Genomic DNA, 12,155 nt, shown 5'->3' on the forward strand with positions numbered 1-12,155 from the left:
AAATGTTTGCACCGAAATGGCACGTCTCTCTCGCTCTCTCCCCGTGGTCGCGTGGATTTTTCTCCGGGTCCTCCCTCCGCATTTAGAATCATCGTGCGTTGAGAGTATTTGGCTGCGATAGATTTCCACGTGATGATGATGATGATGATCATAAGCCGCTTCGCTGGGCTATCATTTGTGGCCAGGTCGCTTCCGAGAAAGAGTGGGCCTTACCTGGTCAAATAAAAATTCTATAAATGTGTTTGGCGTGGGCACATTAGTGACTGCAAGACGTGGAGGGGGGGGGGGGGGGAGCCCTCCATCCAACAGGGGCTCCACCAATGAGCTGTAGCTGTGCGGAGCCTCTGGTGCGAGTTGTTCTCTGGTGGAGGGCGGATAGCTCGGAGGTCAGTTGGGGTGAGGGTGGGGTGAGTTTGGGGTGAGGTTGAGGTGAGGGTGTGGTGAGGGTGGGGTGAGGTTCACGGAGGAGAGAATCAGAGATTCCAGATGCCACTCACCCACACAGCTCCACACAGATGGGTTCGTGATCCCAGTTGCTGTACTGCGACATCTGATGAGGTCATATTCCTACCCCCTCCCTCCCAACCCCCCACCCACCCCTCCCCCTCTTTGTGTTCCCGTTATCTGCAACGAGCTTCACTTCGGCGGCTTCGCCCGGGACTTGGATTCTCATCTTGGACTAATACACCGACGCGGAGGGTGGGAGGGGGAGGGGTGCGTGACGTCAGCAGGCACACCGCGTGACGCTGCCGCATGCGGGTGACATCACAGATGTGACGTCACCGCTCACTTGCTGTGCAAAATATGTCCAGTCGGTCGTTTGAGGCTGAGTTGACCTAGGGGAGGTCCAGAACCGGTTCAAATAATCGTCACCGGTGGTAGCCGCGAGCGGGAATCGAACTCGGGTCGCCGGGTTCGTAGCGTGGCACTAACCACGACACAGATGTGACGTCACCGCTCACTTGCCGTGCAAAATAAATGCATTATTGCGCCCCCATCCCCTCAAAAAAACACAAGTGTATTTTTATAATGTTTTCATGGTGTACAGTCTGGAAAGTACCCACATGGCAAATTTCCAGTTTGTTGCATGTCGGGAAGTACGCTAAACATTTTGAACAGACTTTTCCCTTTTATATATATAGTGATGATGATGAATGAGCACGGTAACCAACGTTGATGTCGCCAAAATTAAACCCGCAGTGTGGCGCGCGGTGAAATGAAGCGTGGCGGTGGTGAGAGGTGGTGGTGGTGAGAGGTGGTGGTGGTGAGAGGTGGTGGTGGCGGTGAGGTGGTGGTGAGAGGTGGTGGTGGTGAGAGGTGGTGGTGGCGGTGAGGTGGTGGTGAGAGAGGTTGGTGGTGAGAGGTGGTGGTGGTGAGAGGTGGGTGGTGGTGAGAGGTGGTGGTGGTGAGAGGTGGTGGGTGGCGGTGAGGTGGTGGTGAGAGTGGTGGTGGTGAGAGGTTGGTGGTGGTGAGAGGTGGTGGTGGCGGTGAGGTGGTGGTGGCAGCGGTGGCGGTGGCGACGGCGGCGGCGGTGGCGGTGGTGGTGGTGGTGCTGGTGGTGGTGCTGGTGGTGGTGCGGGTGGTGGTGGTGGTGCTGGTGGGTGGTGGTGGTGGTGCTGGTGGTGGTGGTGGTGGTGCTGGTGGTGGTGGTGGTGCTGGTGGTGGTGGTGTGCTGGTGGTGGTGCTGGTGGTGGTGCTGGTGGTGGTGGTGGTGCTGGTGGTGGTGGTGGTGCTGGTGGTGTGGTGGTGTGGTGCTGGTGGTGGTGCTGTGGTTGTGGTGCTGGTGTGCTGGTGGTGTGGTGCTGTGCTGGTGGTGGTGTGTCTGGTGTGTGGTGGTGGTGGTGCTGGTGGTTGTGGTGGTGCTGGTGGTGGTGGTGTGGTGGTGCTGGTGGTGGTGGTGGTGCTGGTGGTGGTGCTGGTGGTGGTGGTGGTGCTGGTGGTGGTGGTGGTGGTGCTGGTGGTGGTGGTGGTGCGTAACGCGAGGCGCCTGAGCTCCAAGGTGACCCAGCTGGTGTCACCTTTCACAGCCGCCGCGTGTGAGTGGCTCACTCTCACTCGCCCTCTCTTGCTCTCTCTTGCCCTCTCCCAGTCTCTCTAGCTCTCACTCGCTCTCGGTCTCTCCCAATCTCAATTGCTCTCGATCTCTCTCGGTCTCTCACTTGCTCTCTCTCTCAGTCTCTCTCTTTTTTTACGATCAGAGGAAACAAGAAGATGCTCGGTGTAGTCGGCACTTTGCTTCGTTCATCATTTCGTCAGTCTTTGTCGGTCTCTCTCACTGTCTCTCAGTCTCTCTCAGTGTCTCTCGTAGTCTCTGTCTCGCTGTGTCTCTCTCTTTTACAATCACTTACCCATTCTCTCACACACACACTCGTTCTCTCACTCGCTCTCGCTCAGTCTCTCGTAGTCTCTCTCTCGCTGTGTCTCTCTCTTTAACAATCACTTACCCATTCTCTCTCACACACACTCGTTCTCTCACTCGCTCTCGCTCAGTCTCTCGTAGTCTCTCTCTCGCTGTGTCTCTCTCTTTAACAATCACTTACCCATTCTCTCTCTCACACACACTCGTTCTCTCTTGCTCCCCCCGCATCTCTCACGCACTCTCGTGTTGTCCCTCTTCTCTCTCGCTCCCTTCCTCTCTTCTTGTCTCACTCGGTGTCGCTCTCTCTCTCCATTTCCTTCTCTTCCTCTTGCTCTCTTGCCCTTTCTTACATTCGTGGCTTTATCACTGATTCCTCGAAAAGGCTGCGCGCCCATAACGGCGGCCCTTATCGTGATGTCGCAGCCGTCCCGCTGGAGGGGAAAACGCTTCCTCCAATTGAGACCATGTTCTCGTATTCTGATAGGATGTGCAGAATTAACTTTGTGTGCGTGATGTTGTGAGAAGTTGTGTGTGTGTCAATGTGGGTCAGTGTTTGTTGGTGTGTGTGGGTCTGTGTGGGTCAGTGTTTGTTGGTGTGTGTGTCACCGTGTGTGTGTATGGGTCAGTGTTTGTCTGTGGGTATCTGTGTGTGTGTGGGTCTGTGTGGGTCAGTGTCTGTCTGTGGGTATCTCTGTGTGTGTGTGGGTCAGTGTGGGTCAGTGTTTGTCTGTGGGTATCTGTGTGTGTGTGGGTCTGTGTAGGTCAGTGTTTGTCTGTGGGTATCTGTGTGTGTGTGTCAGTGTGGGTCAGTGTTTGTCTGTGGGTATCTGTGTGTGTGTGGGTCTGTGTAGGTCAGTGTTTGTCTGTGGGTATCTGTGTGTGTGTGTGTGGGTCAGTGTGGGTCAGTGTTTGTTGGTGTGTGTGTGTAGGTCACCGTGGGTGTGTATATGGGTCAGTGTTTGTCTGTGGGTATCTCTGTGTGTGTGTGGGTCTGTGTGGGTCAGTGTTTGTTGGTGTGTGTGTAGGTCACCGTGTGTGTGTGGGGGTCAGATTGGGTCAGTGTCTGTCTGTGGGTATCTGTGTGTGTGTGGGTCTGTGTGGGTCAGTGTTTGTTGGTGTGTGTGTGTGTAGGTCACCGTGTGTGTGGGGGTCAGAGTGGGTCAGTGTTTGTTGGTGTGTGTGTGTGTTACCGTGTGTGTATATGAGTCAGTGTTTGTCTGTCAGTGTCTGTGTGGTGTGTGTTGCGGGCTTGTGATGCTGGAACGGCGTGTTGGTGGCCACGAGTCCACGGGCTGCACAGAAGTGTTGCGGCCTCCTGCCGCTGTCATTGAGCTGACCTGGCCCGTGTCTTCCAGTCACTCCGACCCAGGTGCCTGCGCCGTGACCCACTCGGGCACTAGAGTCACTCACCAGGATGACTCTATCTCGAGGGGCCGCTCTAGCCAGCACCAGGGACGGGAGGTCATAGAAGGCATCCGACTCATCTGCTTTGCCTGCATCCACTGATAATTATTCTGTGGGGACACAAGCCACCACCACCACCATTGACAGGGAGGCGAGCCCACAGCAGCCGGGGACTCGCAGATTCCCACACCTCACCGCCAGAAGATGATGCGCTTCCTCAAAGTGAACCTAGCCTGGCACAGTTGTTGTGGTGACGTCATGACCACTTCGTGTTTTCTGGCTGTGTGTGTGTCTGGGGAGCGGTGGTGTAACGGTTATCGCACTGCGCTACAAACCACCTGGTGACCCGACTTCGGCTCCTGCTCGTGACCAACACCAATGGCGAAATATTGGAACTCGTCCCGGGCCTCCCCTAGGTCGACTCAGCCTTCACGAGTACCTGGTGCAGTGTGTGACCATCGGGACTGGGGAGACAAAGGTGGGGGGGGGGCACCCACCTCCCCCCATGTGCCATGCCGGCCTTCGTCGTTGCTTGGTAACAGCACAGTCCGTTGAAGGCTGTACGGGGGATCTTTGTGTCTGTGTATGTGGGCATTTGTGGGGAGCGGTGGTGCAGCGGTTAGCGATTAGCACGCTGCGCTACGAACCCGGCGACCCGAGTTCGATTCCCGCTCACTGCCACCAACACCAGCGGCGATTATCAGAGCCGGTCCAGAGCCTCCCCTAGGTCTCCTCAGCCTCAAATGAATAACCTGGTGCGGTGTGTAAAAACATCGGCACTGGGGAGACAAAGGTGACCGGGCGTGGTGTTGGCCACTCAACCCCGCGTGTGCCACAGTGCCGGTCTTCATTAGTGCTGCTACTCGCTCACAGCCCTTGCCCCAACAGTCTGTTGAGGCTACGCGGGGGATCTTTGTGTGTGTTTGCTTCCGCGTCTCTGTGTTTGTGAGTGTCTGTGGTCAGATGCATTAATGGACAGCCGACGACGATGATGATGATGGCCGACGATGATGATGATAGGGGCGGTGATGATGATGATGTTGGCCGACGATGATGATGATAGGGGTGGTGATGACGATGATGATAGGGGCGGTGATGATGATGATGTTGGCCGACGATGATGATGATAAGGGCGGTGATGATGATAGGGGCGGTGACGCGACTGCCCAGCTGTAGCATGTTCGCCGCTCGTTACAGAGGTGCTCGGTTCGAATTTGGCAGTCCGCCCCTGGTTAATACTGCGGTTGCGTGCGCACCAACCGTCAACAATTCGCGCCACCTGCTTCACAGTGGCGTCACTCGGAACGAGCAGCCGGACCATTCCGCCGCATGTGCCGGCATCGCCGTCCGCCAAATTTGCCAAATTGTTTCCGAATTCGTCACTTGGGGACCGCACGCATACACACGCAGCCGGCGATCATTGGCGCCTCCCTCCGCGGTGACCGCCCCGCGCCTCCGTGAGAACGATGGCGCCCAGGCCAAGCCCCGATCTCGTCGACCATCTTCGCGAAAACTCGCGGTCAACCTCGCGGCGACAGTGGCGGCGGCTTTTGGCATCGCGCGTAGTCACCGCATCGGCATCGCGCGGCGCTTTCAGATGCGCTTCTGCGGCTGTCTGGAAGGCTCTCTCCTCCCGATATTGAAAAGTGGTTTCTTTAGAACTGCTGTGTTCATTTTTTTGGCCTTCTCCCGCACCTGCGATTAGCGACGGTTCCGCTCCGTACAGAGCGAAAGAAGTTCGACAGAATCAGTCTTCGTGATGGAGGAATCCGTTACAACAACAATCACGAGTCGACGATGATTCGTGTCTTTTGTTATTTTTGTTGCAGGATTCGGGCAGCATGGACTTCAGCCCCAAAGAGTCGCCCCTCTACGTGAGTACCCCAGACAGCGACCGCCGGTCCTCGCGCGTGCCGAGTGGCGGCAATGGTGCCTCTACACCAGGCATGTCCAAAGTCCGACCCGCGGGCCAATCACGGCCCGCGGTCAGATTTCATACGGCCTGCAGCTTTGGTCTTATAATGTGTTATTTATGGCTCGCCAGCTCTGTCAGAATACATACATCATAAAACTTTAAAGATGTAATTCCTCCTTCCGCCACACGGTGGCAGCACCATTCTAATGCTCTCTGGCTCTGCATCCGTGCCGCGAACCCTTCTCGAGTCATTTCTGCCGTGGCGACTGCAAAAAAAAAGAGAAAAGTTGACAGTGAGGGCCGCCGCTTTCAGGTGCGGTGGGAATTACAATACTTCTCCACTCGCTGCTCTCCACCACCGCGCTGTCATCATCATCATCATCATCACCACCACCGTGGGCTCTCCACTGCTGGATGAAGCTCAGTGCCATGCCACGGACCTGCCGTGTGTTCTCCAATCACGTGGGCCCGTCTCTCCGTGTGATCCCACGCGTACCCCCTTGCAACACCTTTTCGCCCACTTCTAAGTTTTCGTTTCGTGTTCATGACCTTCTCCCTTCCCGTGGACTACGTCGGGACCCCCCTGGTCGCACCCCAACGCGCGCACGCACACACGGACAACAGAGGCAAAGTTCCCCCATGTAGCCTCGACGGACTGTGAGGGCAAGTGCTGTTAGCGAGTAGCGCCTATGAAGGGCGGCACTCCGCACGAGGCGGTGGGTGGCCAGCACCACGCCCTGCCGCCTTTGTCTCCCCTGTCGCGATGTTCATTACGCACCGCACCGCGTACTCGTTTGAGGCCGAGTCGACCTAGGGGAGGCCCAGGACCAGTTCAGACGATCGCCACCGGAGTCGGCGAGCCTCGAGCGGGAAGGGAAGCGGGGCCACCAGGTTCGTAGCGCCGACCGCTCCCCACGACACCACCACACGCGCGACGGGACGCCACGCACGGCTCGCTCCGTGCGCGCGCCCGCACCGTGGGCGTCGCGAGCGGTCGTCTTGACGGGGCGGTGGCCGCTCCGTGTGCCCGTTGCCCGCAGGGCGGCGCGCGGGTCCTCGTGACGTGCGCCGAGGGGACGCTGCCGCCGGGCGACGCCGACTTCTTCCTGGTGTTCGACGGCACGGCCAGCCGCCACGTGGCGCCCGCCACTCGCCTCAACGGCTGCACGCTGCAGGGGTTCACACCAGGTAGCACGCAACACGCACGTACAACACGCGCACAGCACGCGTACAACACGCGTACAACACGCGTACAACACGCGTACAGCACGCGTACAACACGCGTACAACACGCTTACAACACGCGTACAACACGCGTACAGCACGCGTACAACATGCGTACAACACGCGTACAACACGCGTACAGCACGCGTACAGCACGCGTACAGCACGCGTACAACACGCTTACAACACGCGTACAGCACGCGTACAACACGCTTACAACATGCGTACAACACGCTTACAACACGCGTACAACATGCGTACAACACACGTACAACACGCTTACAACACGCGTACAACACGCGCACAACACGCGCACAACACGCGTACAACATGTGTACAACACGCTTACAACACGCGCACAACACGCGCACAACACGCGTACAACACGCTTACAACACGCTTACAACACGCGTACAACACGCGCACAACATGCGTACAACACGCGCACAACACGCGCACAACACGCGTACAACACGCGTACAACACGCTTACAACACGCGTACAACACGCGCACAACACGCGTACAACACGCTTACAACACGCGTACAACACGCGTACAACACGCTTACAACACGCGCACAACACGCGCACAACACGCGTACAACACGCTTACAACACGCGTACAACACGCGTACAACACGCGCACAACACGCGCACAACACGCGTACTACACGCGTACAACACGCTTACAACACGCGTACAACACGCTTACAACACGCGTACAACACGCTTACAACACGCGCACAACACGCGTACAACACGCTTACAACACGCGCACAACACGCGTACAACACGCGTACAACACGCTTACAACACGCGCACAGCACGCGTACAACACGCGTACTACATGCGTACAACACGCTTACAACACGCGTACAACACGCGTACTACACGCGCACAACACGCGTACAACACGCGTACAACACGCGTACTACATGCGTACAACACGCTTACAACACGCGCACAACACGCGCACAACACGCGTACAACACGCTTACAACACGCGTACAACATGCGTACAACACGCGCACAACACGCGCACAACACGCGTACTACACGCGTACAACACGCTTACAACACGCGTACAACACGCTTACAACACGCGTACAACACGCTTACAACACGCGCACAACACGCGCACAACACGCTTACAACACGCGCACAACACGCGTACAACACGCGTACAACACGCGCACAGCACGCGTACAACACGCGTACTACATGCGTACAACACGCTTACAACACGCGTACAACACGCGTACTACACGCGCACAACACGCGTACAACACGCGTACAACACGCGTACTACACGCGTACAACACGCTTACAACACGCGTACAACACGCGTACAACACGCGCACAACACGCGTACAACACGCGTACTACACGCGTACAACACGCTTACTACACGCGCACAACACGCGTACAACACGCGTACAGCACGCTTACAACACGCGCACAGCATGCGTACAACACGCGCACAACACGCGCACAACACGCTTACAACACGCGCACAACACGCGTACAACACGCGTACAGTACGCTTACAACACGCGCACAACACGCGTACAACACGCGTACAGCACGCTTACAACACGCGCACAACACGCGTACAACACGCGCACAACACGCTTACAACACGCGCACAACACGCGTACAACACGCGTACAGCACGCTTACAACACGCGCACAACACGCGTACAGCACGCTTACAGCACGCTTACAACACGCGTACAACACGCGCACAGCATGCGTACAACACGCGCACAACACGCGCACAACACGCTTACTACACGCGCACAACACGCGTACAACACGCGTACAGCACGCTTACAACACGCGCACAACACGCGTACAACACGCGTACAACACGCGCACAACACGCGTACAACACGCGCACAACACACGCACAACACGCGTACAACACGCGCACAACACGCGTACAATACGCGTACAATACGCGTACAACACGCGTACTACACGCGTACAACTCGCGTACAATACGCGTACAACACGCGTACTACATGCGTACAGCACGCGTACAGCACGCGTACAGCACGTGCACAACACGCGTACTACATGCGTACAACACGCGTACAACACACGTACTACATGCGTACAACTCGCGTACAATACGCGTACTACATGCGTACAACACGCGTACAACACACGTACTACATGCGTACAATACGCGTACAACACGCGTACTACATGCGTACAACACGCATACAGCACGCGTACTACATGCGTACAACACGCGTACAACACGCGTACAACACGCGTACAGCATGCGTACAACACGCGTACTACATGCGTACAACACGCGTACTACACGCGCACTACATGCGTACAACACGCACGCACACACGACGACGGCCATTCGCCCCTAAGACGTCACCACGGCGCCTGTGCCAGGCCATGTGCACCTTGAGGCCACGGGAAGTGTCGAAGGCTCGCTGACGGGGTCACGGGACAGTCCCAGGTGCCGTGGGTTGACTGATCGAGATGACCGGGAGATCCACACCAACTGCAAACTTTTTTTATTTTACCCGCCTGGCGTTTCGCATGTTGTTGTGAGCGTCGCTCCTCTGCCCTCTGTTGTTGTTCTAGGGCAACTGCCTCCAACTGCCCAGTAGTGTGTCCTTCATACACTCACACACTCTCATGCACACACACTCACACACTCTCACACACTCTCACACACACTAACACACACTAACGCACACACGAACACACACTCTCACACACACAAACGCACACACTAACACACACTAACGCACACACGAACACACACGAACACACACACAAACGCACACACTAACACAGACACTCATACACAATGCGCTTGCTGGCTTTGGCGGCGGTCTGTGCTCCTAGCGTGGGAAGCGAGCCACGCGGTAATTCAGGCGAGCCACGCGCCGGCTGGCCACGCCGGCACGAGGAAGGAAACGCCGGCTTCCTCGATGATCTCCGTTACGGCGCTGCAGGTCAAGTGGCCGTGCCGCCCGGGAAGCCGGAGACGACCAATTACGGAATCGGTGACGACGATGAAAGCACGCAGAGCGAGATGGTTCAGGTTGTCCAGCTCCAGTGGAGACGCAGAGCGAGATGGTTCCGGTTGTCTAGCTCCAGTTGAGACACAGAGTGAGATGGTTCAGGTTACACAGCTCCAGTTGAGACACAGAGTGAGATGGTTCAGGTTGTCCAGCTCCAGTGGAGACGCAGAGCGAGATGGTTCCGGTTGTCTAGCTCCAGTTGAGACACAGAGTGAGATGGTTCAGGTTACACAGCTCCAGTTGAGACACAGAGTGAGATGGTTCAGGTTGTCCAGCTCCAGTGGAGACACAGAGTGAGATGGTTCAGGTTGTCCAGCTCCAGTTGAGACACAGAGTGAGGTGGTTCAGGTCACACAGCTCCAGTGGAGACACAGAGTGAGATGGTTCAGGTTACACAGCTCCAGTTGAGACACAGAGTGAGATGGTTCAGGTTACACAGCTCCAGTGGAGACACAGAGTGAGATGGTTCAGGTTACACAGCTCCAGTGGAGACACAGAGTGAGATGGTTCAGGTTGTCCAGCTCCAGTGGAGACGCAGAGTGAGATGGTTCAGGTTACACAGCTCCAGTTGAGACACAGAGTGAGATGGTTCAGGTTACACAGCTCCAGTGGAGACACAGAGTGAGATGGTTCAGGTTACACAGCTCCAGTGGAGACACAGAGTGAGATGGTTCAGGTTACACAGCTCCAGTGGAGACACAGAGTGAGATGGTTCAGGTTCACCAGCTCCAGTGGAGACACAGAGTGAGGTGGTTCAGGTTACACAGCTCCAGTGGAGACACAGAGTGAGATGGTTCAGGTCACACAGCTCCAGTGGAGACACAGAGTGAGATGGTTCAGGTTCACCAGCTCCAGTGGAGACACAGAGTGAGGTGGTTCAGGTTACACAGCTCCAGTGGAGACACAGAGTGAGATGGTTCAGGTTACACAGCTCCAGTGGAGACACAGAGTGAGATGGTTCAGGTTCCACAGCTCCAGTGGAGACACAGAGTGAGATGGTTCAGCTTACACAGCTCCAGTGGAGACACAGAGTGAGATGGTTCAGGTTCACCAGCTCCAGTGGAGACACAGAGTGAGGTGGTTCAGGTTACACAGCTCCAGTGGAGACGCAGAGTGAGATGGTTCAGGTCACACAGCTCCAGTGGAGACACAGAGTGAGATGGTTCAGGTCACCAGCTCCAGTGGAGACACAGAGTGAGATGGTTCAGGTTCACAGCTCCAGTGGAGACACAGAGTGAGATGGTTCAGGTTACACAGCTCCAGTGGAGACACAGAGTGAGATGGTTCAGGTTACACAGCTCCAGTTGAGACACAGAGTGAGATGGTTCAGGTTGTCCAGCTCCAGTGCAGACACAGAGTGAGATGGTTCAGGTTACACAGCTCCAGTGGAGACACAGAGTGAGATGGTTCAGGTTCACCAGCTCCAGTGGAGACACAGAGTGAGATGGTTCAGGTTGTCCAGCTCCAGTGGAGACACAGAGTGAGATGGTTCAGGTCACACAGCTCCAGTGGAGACACAGAGTGAGATGGTTCAGGTCACACAGCTCCAGTGGAGACACATAGTGAGATGGTTCAGGTTCCACAGCTCCAGTGGAGACACAGAGTGAGATGGTTCAGGTCACCAGCTCCAGTGGAGACACAGAGTGAGGTGGTTCAGGTTACACAGCTCCAGTGGAGACACAGAGTGAGATGGTTCAGGTTACACAGCTCCAGTGGAGACACAGAGTGAGATGGTTCAGGTTGTCCAGCTCCAGTGGAGACACAGAGTGAGATGGTTCAGGTTACACAGCTCCAGTGGAGACACAGAGTGAGATGGTTCAGGTTACACAGCTCCAGTGGAGACGCAGAGTGAGATGGTTCAGGTTACACAGCTCCAGTGGAGACACAGAGTGAGATGGTTCAGGTTACACAGCTCCAGTGGAGACACAGAGTGAGATGGTTCAGGTTCACAGCTCCAGTGGAGACACAGAGTGAGATGGTTCAGGTTACACAGCTCCAGTGGAGACGCAGAGCGAGATGGTTCAGGTTACACAGCTCCAGTGGAGACACAGAGTGAGATGGTTCAGGTTACACAGCTCCAGTGGAGACACAGAGTGAGATGGTTCAGGTTACACAGCTCCAGTGGAGACACAGAGTGAGATGGTTCAGGTTCACAGCTCCAGTGGAGACACAGAGTGAGATGGTTCAGGTTACACAG

General features: G+C 56.1%; 1 protein-coding gene across 1 annotated transcript in view; it reads left to right on the top strand.

Annotated features, from left to right (window-relative positions):
- Positions 1-12,155, top strand: part of LOC133341888 (uncharacterized) — a 73,881-nt gene that overhangs the window by 38,786 nt on the left and 22,940 nt on the right. Inside the window, exons 2-3 of the mRNA XM_061550742.1 lie at positions 5,593-5,637; positions 6,719-6,866. Of these exons, the coding sequence (XP_061406726.1) occupies positions 5,605-5,637; positions 6,719-6,866 (181 nt within the window). The 5' untranslated portion in view covers positions 5,593-5,604. The remainder of the gene's footprint in view (positions 1-5,592; positions 5,638-6,718; positions 6,867-12,155) is intronic.

The sequence above is a fragment of the Lethenteron reissneri genome, chromosome 1, assembly GCF_015708825.2.
Source record: "Lethenteron reissneri isolate LAM-NWPU_2019-01 chromosome 1, ASM1570882v1, whole genome shotgun sequence".
NCBI lineage: Eukaryota > Metazoa > Chordata > Hyperoartia > Petromyzontiformes > Petromyzontidae > Lethenteron > Lethenteron reissneri.